Below are 16,506 nucleotides of genomic sequence, written 5' to 3'. Positions count from 1 at the left end.
TTTGAACACCAAGGGGCAAGAACAGAAATCTACAAAGTAGGCATTAATACAGGGGTAGGCAACCTATGGCACATGTGCCAAAGGTGGCACTCAAGCTGATTTTCAGTGGCACTCACACTGCCCGGGTCCTGGCCACCGGTCCTGGGGGGCTCTGCATTTTAATTTAATTTTAAATGAAGCTTCTTAAACATTTTAAAAACTTTATTTACTTTACATACAACAATAGTTTAGTTATATAATATAGAATTATAGAAAGAGACATTCTAAAAACGTTAAAATGTATGACTGGCACGCGAAACCTTACATTAGAGTGAATAAATGAAGACTCGGCACACCACTTCTGAAAGGCTGCCGACCGCTGCATTAATAAATAAATAGCATTCTGTAGTCAAACTTCAACACCTTTCAATGAGGAGTAGGAATGGATGTAGCTAGAGGCAGGCCTGAGTTCTCCCCCTGAATGCTAGCATATGTACTCTTGTATGTGTTTTTTGTCATGTTGTTTAGTCTTTTGCATAGATTGTTGTTTTAAATAATTGTTGGGGGCCTGCAGCCTTTGATAGGTGCCCCTTTATATTTAAATCCAAATAAGTAGTCTGCAGCCATACTAACAAAAGGCTGTGATGTTCTACATAACACTTTGGTAAGAGACACTACATTACCATATATAAAATCTCATAGAAAATCACTGAGCTGCCATTTCTATTTCACAGGAGTAATAAGATAAGCAATAACCATGAAGGATTATATACTTTTATAGATTATAAGTACTGTGCCCTAGTAGACCAGAATATTGTACATTGAAAGAGGGGCCTGGAAGGAGTTTAAATTGTCATATTTACTCATCCCACAGACTGTGAACAGGTGTTGCAGGAACAAAAGTGGTATTATATATGAAATAGGTCAGAGGCTGTTACTTTCCCTGATTTTAGTCCTACGCCCCAAGCCAGAAGAAAATAACTATAAGGTACTCTAAGCAGCAGTTTATGGCAGAATATACCCTCCAGAGATACTGTTTCTAGCTAACTTGAACAAAAGTAGACCTATTTTAATATGGGGAAGGAAAATGGAGTTTATTCACCTCTAGGAGATTCTCAGAGTTAGAAGGGAAACAGTTATGAATGAGAACTATAAACCTACAGAAATTCTCTGTACTATGTAGTTTGGCTTTTGAATGTGTTGAGGGTTTGTCTGTTTCACCTTTTCCTTTCATATTATTATATACTTGTGGTCATTCATAAGCAAAGTTTGGATAGTAGTTTCCTTCTACATTGTTAGAACTAAGAAAGCGGATGAATTAGGTTGTTAACTTAATGCGTTCCTGTCCTGTTTTCTTTTAACTCACTCTGATTACAGATAACTATATAAACTGTGAAATTGCATCTATGAAACAATCAAACTATAGACAACAAGCCCTCTCCTATTACATTCTGACCTCTTTCCTCATCTGTAGTACTGGTAGTTGTTGCTTCAATTATTTATGTGGCTTAGGACGAGATGCTAAGATCTCAATAATATAGACCAAAACTATTCTGCTGTGCTGTTCAAAGCATTTCCAATCAGCTAAGGAAACAGTCTTTAGTTATAGAGCTGGTGTGCTGTGACTATGGCTTATCATTCTAACCAGTATGAGCTCATTAGTTCCTGGTGTCCGCCTGTCTGTCCTTCAACTTACATTTAACTTGTAAGATCTTGAGGCAGAGGTTCTTTGTTATCTGTTTATAGTTCCTAGCACAATGCTACCATAAAAAAATAATAATCAGGCTGGTGGTGTAGGCAGCAGAACCCTAGTGTACTGGGTTTTCATGTTTCTGCTCACTATTCCTGTGTTTGGAGGTTAGAGCCAGGGGGATAGGGTGGGCTGTGAGTCACAAGATATGGGTTTATAGATTCCAAGACCAGACTGGTCTATTGTGATAATCTAATCTAACCTCCTGTATAACACAGGTTATAGAATTTCCTCAAAGTAATTCCCATAGCATAGACTTGAAATTAGACAAAGGTTTCTAACCATTAAAGGAGTGAAGTTCTGGAACAGCTTTCCAAGGGGAGTAGTGGGGGCAAAAGACATATCTGGCTTCCAGACTAAGCTTGATAATTTTATGGAGGGGATGGTGTGATGAGCGAGCCTAATTTTGGCAATTAATTCATCTTTGATTATTAGCAGGTAAATATGTCCAATGCTCTGTGATGGGATGTTAGATGGGGGAGGAGCTGAGTTACTACAGAGAATTCTTTCCTGGGTGTTGGCTGGTGAGTCTTGCCCACATGCTCAGGTTTAACTGATTGCCATGTTTGGAGTCAGGAAGGAATTTTCCTCCAGGGAAGATTGGCAGAGGCCCTGGAGGTTTTTCGCCTTCCTCTGCACCGTGGGGCACGGGTCACTTGCTGGAGGATTTTCTGCACCATGAAGTCTTTAAACCATGATTTGAGAACTTCAGTAACTCAGACATAGGTTAGGGGTTTGTTACAGGAGTGGGTGGGTGAGATTCTGTGGCCTGCATTGTGCAGGAGGTCAGACTAGATGATCATAATGGTCCTTTCTGACCTTCAAGTCTATGACTCTCTGTTAGAAAAATATCCACTCTTCACTTAAAAATTGCCAGTTATGGAGAATCCACCACAACCCTTGCTGAATTAATCCAATGGTTAATTACCCTTGTTAAAAATTTACACTTTATTCCCAGTCTGAATTTGTCCAGCTATTGGATCATGTTATACCTGTCTCTGCTTGATTGAAGAGACCTTTATCAAATATGTGTTTCCCATGTAGGTACTCAAAGACTGTTATCAAACCACCCCTTAACCTTCCATTTGTTAAGCTAAATAGATAGACTAAAGGAGCTCAATCACTATAAATCCTGTTTTCTAATCTTGTCCTCATTCTTGTGGTTCTTCTCTAAACCCTCTCCACTTTATCAGCATCTTTCCTGAATTGTAGACAGAACTGGACACAGTATTTCAGCAGCGGTTGCACCAGTGCCAAATCCAAAGGTAAAATACTCTCTCTACTCCTAGTTAAGATTCAACTCAGGCACTGGTTCACTGGTCACTTTATTGGCTGTGCTTCTGTTTTCCCATCTGTAAAATGGGGCTGATAATGCTTACCGATCTTTGTAAAGAGTCTTGAGATCTTTGGATGAAAAGCAAACTGCAAAGAATTATTATTACTCCAGCGTCCCAGAAGTGGAGGGAAGCACTAGATTGATGGCTAGTATCCCAGAGACCAGTGGCCTAGTTAATGCCTGCAACCTAAATTTTTCAGTTATGTGCTACTGTCAAACCATGTGATAAATACTCCTTCACTGGAGCTATAGTATGGACAAGCAGATGAATAATTGGGTTTAAACAGACTGCTGTGAAATACAGCATAAACTATGACCAATATGAAATGCCTTGACCAAAACTATACCTAGCATTTAAATACTTTGCTTTACTGTAAGATCTCCATTATTTTCCACAATATTATTCTACAATTTAAAATGAAGTTTCTCCAAAGATCAGTCTCCCTCAAAGTTCTGACTAATATTACATTTAGTAAGGAATTCATATAGGAAGAAGTGAATAATTTTAATACCTCAATCCTGTGAGGTTGTGCTTGTGTGCTGTGCCTTAGCTAAAAGACTCCTAAATAAATGGAAAGCAGATAAAACCTATTCAAATTTTTTTTAAAAAAAAGCTTCAGAGTAATTGAAAAATAAATCTTCTACTTTCATTAAACAGCATCCCTATAATCTTAGGTATGAAAGCTTCTTTATTTTCAGAGCCTCCCCTAGCTGATAATATAATTGTCACAAAATGTTGCATCCAAGCTGAAACTTATTTTTATAACCCAGCTATCTGGACCATTTTGATATAATCAGCCAGTAGTTGTTTTGGCCTAAATCTTGATAAAATGTGTGAATGCACGAAGTGCTTTTGTGGTATGGCACAAGCAGTGGCAGGTCCTTGCATTCAAGAAATGCTCCCCTATTTGTTCACAATCCTTCACAGTTTGAAATGAACTCCCATTGAGTGCAGGGAAGTAATTAGCTCCTCTGCTTGAGACAGCAGAGACGAGATTGCAAACAGTGGGAAAAATCTTAATTTGTCTGGCCAACAAAAGGGTATTATTTGGATTTTTAAAAGTCCACAGAGCTGAGCTTTCCAGCTTATAGATGTACGTCGTGAGGGTGGGGAGCCTAACAGGGTGCTGCAGGGATTGAATGTCATGTATGGAAACTCTTGTGAGCTAATTTTTTCAAATGATTAATTCTCAAAACTGAAGTGAAATCTGACTGAAGTAATAGATGGAAGGTGCACACCCTTTAGGTTCTGCAAAAAAAACCACTAATAATGAGCAGAAGCAAGGGAGCTGAGATTTCTTTATCTCAAGAGTCTGCTGTGAGTGACTCAGCCAACGCATTCCCCAGCTGAAACTGAAATCATGAGTAACCAGGAAAGCTCCCTGAAATTCTAGACAGAAGTGTGTCCAATCTGATCAGAGTGGCCATAAAATCTGTGTGAATTGAGACTGAAAAGCTTGACAACATGAACAGTTTTGACAAATGAATGGAAGGGCTGAAAAGACGACAAAGAGATGTGCAAATCAGCTGCAACCCCATGGTGTGGTTGTTGAGAAGAACAGTAACTTCTTTAGTCCTGAAGTTACAAGTGTCAGAATATTGGAGAACATGCAGAGTCAAGTAAGAGTTAAGAATACCCATGTTTGGTGACTCCTCGGAAGCCTGAATTTTAATACCAACCTTGAGCAGTCCAACATAGACACTCTTGAAATAGGTAAGTAGCATGGTCCAGCAGAATGAGCACAGAAATGGGAGTCCCTCTCCTACTGGCTCACCGTGTGACTTTCTGTAGCTCTCTGCCTCCGTTTGCCCACCTTAAAATAGGCAATCATAGAGTTACCTGGCCCAGGTATCAATTCATTAATGTGCATACCGAGCTTTGAAGATGTCATGTGCTAAATCTACTGACAGGAAATGCAGCTCAGAAACCCATTTTGGGGACTCGCTGTGGCTTTCAGATCTGGAGACAAATACAGCATTTACAAAGCTGCCAGACTGAAGTGCGCTTTTACCTCAAAAGGACAGAAAACCTTGTCTCTTCCCAAAGTACAACCAAACAAAAGAGAGAAAGTTAAAACAGACATCTGGCATGAAGGAACAGATGCAGCTGTCCAGTAATAGGCACTATATAGTATCACTTGGCTAATAGCCAAAAGTCCTTCTTTTCTGCAAGTCCAGTGCTACCAACTTTGTTTCAAAAATTAAAATAAAAAAAAAAACAAGCAGATGAGATGGATACTTAATTATAATACTGGTGGGCACAACAGCCCTTTTTCCTAAAAGACTTTTCTTTCCTAAATTACTTTGTGTGAGTACTGTGTATCTAAATACTCCTATGTGAAAAATGCTCATTGTGTTGATTGTAAACTAACTTCTTTAAAATGTTCATTATAGGTCAACCTAAATATTATAATAGATGTGATTCTTTTTATTTGCCTTTCAATAGACAGTAAAGGCCTGATTTTTAAAGTGCCTAAAGATGCAGCTAGGTCTTCAAGGACTTTTGAAAATCCCCTATCTGCATCTTCAGGTGACTAAACACCATTAAAAAATCTGGCCCTGAGCGAGAGAAGCCTGCTTCCCCTCTCAGCTACATTAGGTTTACACCACTGTAATTTCATGGACATTAACAGTTACTCCTGAGCTATACCACTGTAATGTAAAAAAGAATTAGGCCTCTGTCTGTATTTTGTTTTGTGGGGCTTGATACTCAGGTAGCTAAATGCCAAATCCATCCCTGAGGGTCACTGTCAGGCTTTATACAGAAAACATCTCTGAGGGAATTTTGAGTCCATAAAGCAATGAATGGATTACACTAATCTGTATGTTTAACAGATATAATACAGTTCTCATTGAATTACTAATCCAATTGTGATTTAATGCAAATCACTAATATATTGGAAATATCTGCATTTTATTAGACTTTTACATAGAAGACATAACTATACAAGGCGCAGGCCAATGGAGAATCAGGGTATGTCTACACTGTAATATACGCCCAGGGCTAGTGGGACTCGAGTCAGCTCATGCAGGTTAGAAAAACCTGGGCCTATGCTGATTCTTAACCTGACGTTAAGATTTTTCTAACCAGGGCTCAAACCTGTGGCTCTGACATCCACATTTAAGCATGGAGTCAAGCTAACCAGATTCTCTGGCACCTCAGCCTTTCTGCAGCCCCTCAGCATGCCATTGGACCAAGCTTATATCCCTCTGCTTCCAATATTGGACTTGCTTAACAGCCCTCCCAACCATAACTTCATCAAGGAAATGCTTCCTCTTGGAATGGTCCATGAAGGTATGTTGGGCCAGAGGTGGAGTTCTGGCTGTACAGCAGTCAGCAGAGGTGGAGGGGCCTAAAATAGGACAAGAAACAGAGTTATCGTCTAAAGTAGCTCAGTGGGGTAGCACAGAATTAATCCTTGTGGAATCTCAAGGACATAAAATGTTACATTTCAAAACTGAACCAATATACCAGGTATATTGTGAAAGGGATGTTTCAGCCTATAGATCAGGGGTCAGCAACCTACCGCACATGTGCCAAAGGTGGCACACGAGCTGATTTTTCATGGCACACGGGGCGGGCTGAGCTGCTCAGCCGGCCGCCGCCCTGGGGTTTCCACCGCTGGCTCTTGCCAGCCATGGTCCTGCTGCCAGTCCCACTCAGCCCAGCAGTGGTGGGCTGAGCTGCTCAGCCCACTGCAGCTCTGGGGTTCCTGCTGCTGGCCCCTTGCCAGCCGGGGTCCCACCCAGCACCCGCTGCTGGCCTGGGGAAAGGAACACCAGGCTGGCAGCGGGCTGAGACCCCAGCTGGCAGGAGCCGGTGGTGGAAACCCCAGAGCTTTGGCGGTCAGCCCCCCACTGCTCTGGGGTTCTGGCTGCTGGCCCTTTGCCAGCAGGGGTCCCCTCAGCCCCACTCACCTTGCTTCCAGTTGGAGTTCCAGCACAGGCCCCCTGCCAGACAGGGTCCAGGCTTCTGGCCATACTCTACCCTATCAGCCACCAGCTGCACTCACCTCAGCTGTGGATCAGGGGTTCCAGCCACTGACCTTCTGCCAGCCTGTTATCAACTTAACTCAGAAGCCTGTTTGCAGCTTAAAGTATCTAAATAGGTGCTACCAGACATTGGAAAACTCAGCAAGGAAAAGCAAGGGCAAGGATCACACTAAACTACTAAGATCTGAATTTTAATTTAATTTTAAATAAAGCTTCTGAAACATTTTGAAAACCTTGTTTACTTTACATATAACAGTACTTTTGGTTATACATTATAGACTTATAGAGAGCCCTTCTAAAAAATGTTCAAATGTATTACTGGCCCTCGAAGCCTTAAATTAGAGTGTATACATGAAGACTCGGCACACCACTGCTGAAAGGTTGCCGACCTCTGCTATAGATGCTCTCCAGATACATCCCATAGGTGTAGTTTGACTGCTATAGTTGGAGGACACGTGCATGCTGAGACCAGTTTCCTTGGCTCACTGGCTCTCTCCCCTCACCTGGAGTGGTAGCTGGGCCGTGGATGCTCAGGGTGGGGGGGATGAGCCAGCTTAATGGGGGAGCCTGTTACTGCTGGCAGCCACTCTAGCACGGCCTGCTATGTCACTCTGCTGGTGCTGCTGTGGCCACCTCCCTACTGGAGCTGCTGCAGAGGGCACACCACACGCTGGGCTCCTGCTTCCTATTCCCATATCCCCTTCTCATCTCCCTGCCCTATCCCACTATTTTCTCCACACCACTCTTCCCCCAACCTCATCCCATCCCCCTTGCTCTGCCCCCCTACCATGGGCACTCACCATGGTACAGGAAACAGGCAAGCACTAGAACCAAAGAGACGATGTCCAGCTGCCAAGGCAGCGATGCAGAGCACAGAACAGCCGCCCCCTCCATTCCCTGTGAGCTGAAAGGTGTGTGTGGTGCAGGGAGCAGGTGCAGCATGGGAAGGACAAAGCCCTCATCCTCCTCTTCCACTCCCTCCCCCAGAAGGCCCCAGCAGAGCAAACCCTGCAGGGGAGCTTGGCCCTCAGTCAGCATAATTTGTGTGTAGTCAGCAGCAGGGTTAGACTTGAGTGAGTCTGAGCCTGGGCTTACACTGAGTGAAGACATGCCATCAGTTCCTATATTCTTATCCCCAGACCTATACAGCTATGTAATTTTTGTGCAGTTCTACAGCACCACAGAAAATGACATCTGAAAAAGTATGATCAGCTTCTTGTGCATAACTGGACCCCCTATTTTAATTGCATATAATGTCATAACTATTTTTTTTTCAAATTCACACACATAGTTCCTGTTCATTCATATTTTGGCTGAATGATATGGAGACTGCAGTTCTAGGTAAAAACTGTTTAATTCTCATTAATGCCAATCTCATTTACAATTCTGGTATCCAGTGGTTAGAGCACTATCCTAGTACTTAGGAAACCCAGGTTTAAGTTCCTGCTCTACTGAGACTTCTTGTGTGACGCTAGCAAGTCACTCAGGACACGTCTACATGTGCAGCGGCGCAGCTGTACTGAGGCAGCTGCAGCACATCTGGTGAATACGCTATGCTGAGAGAGCTTGCCCATCAGCATAAGAAAATCACCTCCACGAATGGCAATCGCTGTGTTAGCAGAAGGTCTCCCACTGACATAGGGGTGTGCACACAAGTGCTTTTGTCAGTTACTTTTGGGGGGGGAATGGACTATTCACACCCAAATAACACAAGATATGCCAACAAAGGCTGTAGTGTAGAAATAGCCTTAGTCCCAGTCCCACTGAATGCAATGGGAGTTAGTCAAGTAGGTACTTTTGAGGATCTGGGTCTTAACCTCTCTCTTCCTCAGTTTCCCATCTATAAAATGGAAATAACACTCCACTATTTTACAGCTGTATTGTGAGAATATATACATTAAAAGATTTGAAATACTCAGATTTACAGTAATTGGGGCCATAGAAAAGTACCATAGATAGATAAAATACATCAGTAAATGAAAGATTAGGATGCCCTTTCTGAATTTGACATGAATGAAGCACATGATAAACAAAAATATGTACTTAGTTACGTGTACAGGGTAAAAATTGATCACATTTGGTAGATGCAGTTGGATCTACACAGAGAGACCTGCCAGAATAAATCGCAATAGATAAGGGATTGATCCTGCCAGTTTAGTCCCTCTCTCCCTCCTTCTCTAATTGTGAAGATATACATCTGAATGATGTCACGGCAGTGTAAGAAACAAAGGCAGGATACTGTATATATAAAGATGAATCTCCCCCCACGATAAAGATTGTGATGTAATGACATCTCACACTAAAATACTAAATAGATCATATGTAAAAAAAGTTCACAAACAATTTAGAGGACCATGAGAAATAGAAAAATTATGGAATTCGAGTGAAATTTAGCTACGGAAAATCTCTCTGAAAAGTGGAAAGTATCGCAGCTTGTTGGGGTTCCTCCCCCACTCCCAAAGATAGGCAGCAAAATTAGCTAGGAAAGAAGTGGTTGAATTAGCTTGAACTCTTTAACTTTAATGAGTTCAATGAGGCTAGACAAAGACACAGAAAAGTTGCACATTGCCATATACAATACAGTAAACAGAGTCAAGTTTTCTACCTGAACCAAAGAAATGTAACTAACTATTACTATAACATGCAGAGTTCACTGGTTAATATACATAAACTGAGCATACTGTTACTAGGTTACACTTCAATCAGATATTTTTAATCTTATAGTGGCTGATGATGGGAAAAGATCCAAGGCAGGATGTGTGTGACATAAAACCACAAACACTGAAAAGCACATTAATATTTAGCAGCCTTTCTAAAGTATCAAATTTTGTCCTACTTTATTATGTAGGAATAAAGCAGGAATAATTCAAAACCTGTAGAGTTAATGGTACTTCAGACACTGGAGCCGTGCCTAGTTGTTCAAACATTAGTGGTTCCCTCAACTTAAGAAGTGCTCACAAAAGACCTGAGTTTGCACTCACTACCTGCTCCAAATTCCCTTTTAAGTGTGCTGGCCTATTTAGCAATCTCTAATGCAAAATGAAAGCTCTAGGTATGCTGTGAATAAAGGATCAGGCCCCAAATTTGTGTTTTTCTCCCCAGCATAACTGTGGCTGAGTTATAAGGAATTAGTTATTACTCCACTTGTTTTAGCAGAAACCAGATTACAAATTAGATTGAAACTTTAACTTTCCTGACCTAAATGCTCTAGTAGTAGTAGCAGTTTGATTTTAGGAATTATTCTATGGTAACAATATTTATATTACTTAAATATGAGACAAAAATGGTGGTGTGTCTTCTTAATGAAACCCTCATTTTGCAGAGTAGTTGCAGTGGGGAAGATATGGAAAGTATGAGCTTCTACACCGATCCTCAGCCTCACTCTTAGAGCATGCTTTAAGCTTCTGAAGGAGTCCCTATTTGCAGCCTACCATGTCCACACTGCCAACTTCCAGTTTTGAGACTCTTGAGGAACAATTAATCTATTCATCCTCTTTAGGGCAAGAATGGCAAACACTTCTCTTGCCTTTGTCATTACTGCTGCCTTAGCAAAAGGTTGGGACAGAGACTTCTTTCCAACCACAATACAGACAGCCATAAATGAAATATCTTTTATATTTCTTTGGAGATGTGTAATTGTATATGGTTGATGGCAACCAACTATCTCTGGAATCATAGAATAGACACTTTAACTTGCTGATTTTCTTCCACCTTATATGATTAAAACTATGTATAAAAATGCATCTGTCAAAACAGATCTTTCTCTGGCCAGAGTGTATTCCTTTTTTCTTCTATGCCTGACATTCTCAGACATTGGTAGGGGTTCCCGTGCAATGATTCTTTTTTGCTTCCAAGTTCTTCTTGGCTTTGAATGCTCCTGATACCTCAGGGTGAATGGAATCCAGTCGCTGCTCACATTGGAAGGCTGCGAGGAAGGCTGTCCTGTAGTTGTTGTTCATCCAGCCATAGAGAAGTGGGTTAACAAAGGTTGAGCACATGGCAATGACATGAAACACTGTGTAGATTAGCTTGTACTCCTTCAGATCTAACACCTTACTGTCAATATCACTGACAAGCTGGAAAGTGTGAAAGGGCAGCCAGCTTACAGCAAACACCACAACCACGCACACCAGCATCTTAGTGGTCTTCCGCCGCCGATGGTGGTAGTTGTCATTCCCAGCCCCAGGGCTGATATGGTTCTTTAGTTTGGTCCAGATACGGGCATAGGCATAGGAGATGATTACCAGAGGCAAAACGTATTGGATCAGGAGCATAGAGACACTGTAGATGGTGCCATAGTTGAGTTGCCCCTCACCAGGCCACTTCTCAGAGCAGACCACAATCTGGAAATCAGGAATGATCTCAATCAGAGAGTACTCACGGAAGATGGCCAGAGGACTAGCCAGTAGCGCACTGACAGCCCAGGCCACTCCAATGACCAGGAAGCTTATTCGCTTGGAGATTTTGCTCTCCAAGTGATAGACAATGCAGCGGTGCCGGTCCAGGGCAATCACAGTCAAGGTAACAGTAGACACGTGCACTGCAAGGCCCTGGGCATAAGGCACCAGGTGGCACAGCACTGGGCCCAGCTTCCATTCTCCCAACAGTGTGTAAACTAAGGTGAAGGGCAAGCACAGCGTATTCACCAGCAGATCAGCTACAGCCAGATTGGCAATGAAAAAGTTAGTCACCGTGCGCATGCTCTTGAACTTAATGACCACATGGATCACCAGGGAGTTGCCCATCACACCCAGCAGGATGATGAAGCAATAGGCAATGATGAGGACTATCTGCACCTCGACCAGGTTGGTACTGTCTTTCAGTTCTGGTTTGGGGTCAGATGCCAGCTCACTGGGTGGTGTGGTGAGGCCTGGCAAGTATAGCCTGGTGTACAGCTCCATTTTCACTTCATTTGTGCTGTTCTTTTCACCCAGTACTCCTATAGGGCCCATGGTTGCAGCTAACTGGACTACTCCAAAATAAACAGTGGAGCTGCCTCTGAAACACAGCGAAAAACACACAGCAAATTGGAGTAAACCAAAGACTGTGTATGCAGACTTCACTTGAAACATACAAAAAATTAAAGTTAAATTACAATAAACTAAGTAGAATTAACAGTAGGATTTTTTTAGTTAATAAAGTGTGGTTTCAAAAGAAGCCTAGACTTTCAGATGAGTGACAGTATCATCTGAAGTTACAATAACTAAATTAAGACCACAAGAGATATTTGGTTAGGCTGTGGGGCATAAATGCCACTGACTGGGTTCAGCAAGAAGTTTCCCCAAAGTTACAGTATTTCCTTCCTCTGAGGCTAGGGGCATTGGCCACTACCAGAGGCGAGATACTGGACTTCAGAAGATGGGCCAATGATCTGTTCCAAGATACACTTGGTACATCCACACTTTCTCACTCATTCATTTGAAGCCCAATCCTTTAATCTTTACTCAGACATAACTGGCATCCCTAGCCTCTGTTTGCCAGAAGCTGGATTGGGTGACAGGGCATGGATCACTTGACAATAACCTGTCTGTTCATTCCCTTTGGGGAACCTGCCATTGGCCACTCTCAGAGGACAGGATACTGGGCTTGATGGACCGTTCTTATGTTCCTGCTGAAAAACTGAGATACAGCTCAAAAGCAGTTTGAAGACAGCGGAGTATATTTACTTGAGCAAAGGAAGGATTTGGATCCTGCTGAGCAACACCTCCTTTGTCATAAACTAATAACCCAAACCATTATTGACTTTTGCACAAAACTGCCATTGATATCAATGGGAATTCTACAGGTGGATCTGTAGATCTGTGGATCAATACAGCCCTATGTAAACACAACGATCTTCCAAACTTTCCTCAAAGTATTTTCAATATTCAAGGTTTTATTCATATATTCTTGGCCAGTAAATACAAACCTGCTGCTCTAAACCATTAGGGCTACTTCCTGACATTTTTCTTTAAGAAAGCCAGTATCACAGGGCAGCTACAAACACCACTTTAACTGCACACCGCAATAAGAAGCAGAATAGCTGAAAAACATTACTAATGTTCTGGATTGTCTATGTAACCCATTAACTTCTAATTTAAACCAAGAAATAAAAAGTATGTAACGTTTCTTTTATTATAGAAGAATACCACCATTTTTCTCAGAGGAAGTTGCCAACCAAGTTTCTGACTACAGTGAAAGAGAACAGCAGGTCACATTCTCCTCCCTTTGAGGATAATGGAACTTTTGGCACTGATATCAAAATCATATTGTTGTCTTCCTTGCACCTATTGAGCCAAATTCTACTCAGCTACACCAATGCAACCCTATGATTTCAACAAGCGTGCATGGATATAACTGAGTGCTCTATATTTAAAGCATTTTAATGTTGGTGCTCTGTATTTGGTGTTCTGTAATTAAAGCATTTTAGGGTTAATTTGTAATTTGCACTATAATACTGTGCAAAGTGAGTAAGGACAAGTAAGGGCCGTAAAGCTAATTCTATGTGAGCTGCCCAGATCGATGAAAGAACAAGTGGGCACTATGCACCTGCTTACTCCTCCTCCTGGAGTAGGTAGGTAGTGTTGGATGGGAATAAGCAGAGCTTTGGCTCTACTCTGCAATGCACTGGACAGCATAAGTGAACCAGTGTGGGGGTGTCAGAATTTGCTGCTGGTAGAGGCCAATTGCAAATTATTAATTCTTCCTTCCTCTCCCACCCCCTACCTTTTCAGAGTTGGGGGAAGCAGAGAAGGAACTGTGCTTCGTAGGGGATGTCTCTGAGAAACAATGCCTCCTGGGATTACTCCTTCACTCCTGTGATGGTGCAAATTATGCCCTACCCCTCAGTCAGGTCTCTGCCTAAAGACATAATTTTGCTATTAATGTCTGAGATTTAATCTTGCTTTTATTTACATAAGGTTTACTCATTTTTTTTTTTTTTTTACTTTACAGGGGGAAAGTGCTTTAACATATAAATGTATGTCTTTGATGGGATTTCTTACACTAGTTGGATTGTCTTTACATTTGCAGTTGTTTCTGGTTATTGGGGTTTGGACACTATATCAGGCATCTACAATTAGTGTTGTCCCCTAACAGGCAACTAGGCCTTCTGTGCTATGGGTGCATCCCATACAATAGCACAAGCAAAATTTGAATGAAGGATCTTGTGGATTAAAAGCAACAGTTTGACTATATGAGCTGAAAAGTAACTTCCTTCAGGCTAAGCTAGTAAGAATTGTGTTATCCTCTACATACTATGCAACAAAAGAAGGTTTAGACCCGATCTACATGGCATTATTCAGATAGCAGCTCATTGGGCTTCATCCTACAACTCTTATTTACATGATCAGTCCCAAGACTTCAGAGACCCTGCTTCCTGAACAAGGGTGGCAGGGCTAGGTCCCTAACTACCATATTTTTTGTCAATATTGTTGAAAAATACAGGTGATGTTTGTATAATCTACAAAGATAATGCTACACAAAACCTCAGAAGTGCCTTTTCCTTCTCACTGTGTCCTGATAACTGAGAACAATCTGTATCTGTTATTACAGTGGAGATTTGATAAGTGTCCAATACTGCTAGACTCCCAAAGATCTCAGAATTATGCATTGGAGAATAGAGTAGCTCATGTTTACAAACAACAGCAGGAGAATTACCGTTTGATGGGGTGCAGGGTTCCAACCCTTTGTATTGTGAGACTTTGGCCAGACGTCGGAGGAAAACATATAAATGGTTTGATAGTGTCCTTTTCTCAAAATATTTCTCTCTATTCCCCTCCCTTCTCCTGCCTCCCTTCACCTTCTTTTAAGCAAAAAAGCAATTAGCTTTCATCCTGCCACTTTTTTTCTTTGTTCCTGTACTGTGTGGAGTTTGCTCCTTTTGAAGGTAGTATTTCTTGTTAACACAGCACAGTTGGAAGAGGACGTTTGAAACTCCAGCAGAGAAGAAATAATGTTTGGTTAACAAATGAGATAAATTGGACAAGTTCTACAATATTAACTTGCACAGCTGGTGACAAATCAAGCTCTCCCACAGTGCTACAGAATCTACACATTTCTCTGATCTATACTATCTACTGTGTCCCCTCTGCTCTGAATCTGTCTGTTCTTTCCCACTGTAAGCCCTTCAGCTGTGATACTGTGTTGATTTGGCAAACTGTTATCTATTGCACAGCATTGTGTGTTGTGATAAATATTTTTTAGAATATCTAATCACTCAGTTCCTTAAGCGCTCTGTACGGAACTTTATATGAATGATGGAATGTAGAGGATTTACAGAGAAGTCATGAGAAAAGGAGAATCAAACGGGAATAATACATTACATTTATAAACAATCTAATCTATTATTAATATTATCATGCATTTGTAAAGCACTTGGAATTTGGCTGAGGTGAACTTAGATATAAAAAAATGTTTAATACATGCATCACATTCCCTAATCTTCATTACAAATCCTCTGTGCACTTTTCTAGGGATGCTGCCCCCTTAGTAATTCATGACCGTCTTGTTCCTCCTGATTAACAGGATCTAAAAATTTGTACTGAAGTCCGAGCCATGCACTGCGTATGTAGGATTGTGCCTATGGAAGATTAAAGACTAAAAGCCAGGGGTCCCTAGTGTGTATTTTTCTACAGTTGGTGAGGTGACATTAAAAGACTGGCGCTGAGCTTGTCACTTTCGCCTGCCCATTTTCAGTCACCCAGCATCTGAAGTTAAAGGCTTTGTTGAGGGGAGCAAGGGCTGCTTACCCCGACTGGCGATGGGCGCTGAGGAGTAGCCAGAGTCAAGCAAGAGCCTCCCTGCTCCTTTGCCAGCCTCTACTGCTGGCTTGGGAAACCGGGGCTCAAACCAGGTCGCCTTGGCCGCTGCTTTCCTGGGGCTGAGCAGCCCGTGCCCGAAGAGGGAAGGAAGGGGGCGAATCCGCCCTGCCACGGCCAAGTCCGGAGAACAAAAGGCTCAATGGGGGGAGGCGGTGACGGGCAGGAATCTCCTACCAGCTGTAGCTCTAACGCGGCTCTGTCCCCCGGCCCCCTCCAGACTTACCGAGCCAGCTGCGCGCGGCGCCTCTCTCCGCCGAGCCGCGCCCGGGCAGCGATGCGCCGCTCTGGCGGGAGGCGAGCGGGCTCGCTCAAAGTTTGGCGCCGCCGCCCAGCGCCCGCATCTCCGGACTCCGGCTGCTCTGCTGCCAGTGGGGACTCGGGGCGGGGCGGGAGAGCGGCTCACCTGGCAGCGCCGCGGGTGCCCCGCGCACCGTGCCTGCAGCCAGCCCAGCTCGGGCGGCCTCGCGCGCGCGGGGAGGGGGCGGCTCCGCCCCAGCTCGCTCCGGGTCACGGGTTGTGGGGGCTGCGGGGATGCCGGAGCCGGCTACTGCAGGGGCGGGGCGCTGTGTAACAGCTGGAATCCCTTGGATTTGGGACTGAACCGAGCCCCCCAATCTACCCCACTGGGGGCACCTGCCTGGCTAGCG

General features: G+C 42.9%; 1 protein-coding gene across 2 annotated transcripts; it reads right to left on the bottom strand.

Moving 5' to 3' along the window:
- Positions 1-10,657: 10,657 nt before the first annotated feature.
- Positions 10,658-16,132, bottom strand: NPY2R (neuropeptide Y receptor Y2). Of its 2 annotated transcripts, none has more exons than XM_050946586.1 (2): positions 16,083-16,132; positions 10,658-12,056 (listed from the first exon to the last, which is right to left on the bottom strand). In XM_050946586.1, exon 2 carries the CDS (start codon positions 12,008-12,010, stop codon positions 10,865-10,867), a length of 1,146 nt encoding a protein of 381 aa, XP_050802543.1. In that variant the 5' UTR covers positions 12,011-12,056; positions 16,083-16,132; the 3' UTR covers positions 10,658-10,864. The 2 variants fall into 2 exon arrangements, with proteins under 2 accessions (XP_050802543.1, XP_050802545.1); XM_050946588.1 differs by lacking the exon at positions 16,083-16,132 and adding an exon at positions 14,697-14,735.
- Positions 16,133-16,506: the final 374 nt, after the last annotated feature.

Source organism: Gopherus flavomarginatus, chromosome 3 (assembly GCF_025201925.1).
Source record: "Gopherus flavomarginatus isolate rGopFla2 chromosome 3, rGopFla2.mat.asm, whole genome shotgun sequence".
NCBI classification, from domain to species: Eukaryota; Metazoa; Chordata; order Testudines; family Testudinidae; genus Gopherus; species Gopherus flavomarginatus.
This window is presented reverse-complemented; position numbering and strand designations above follow the sequence as displayed.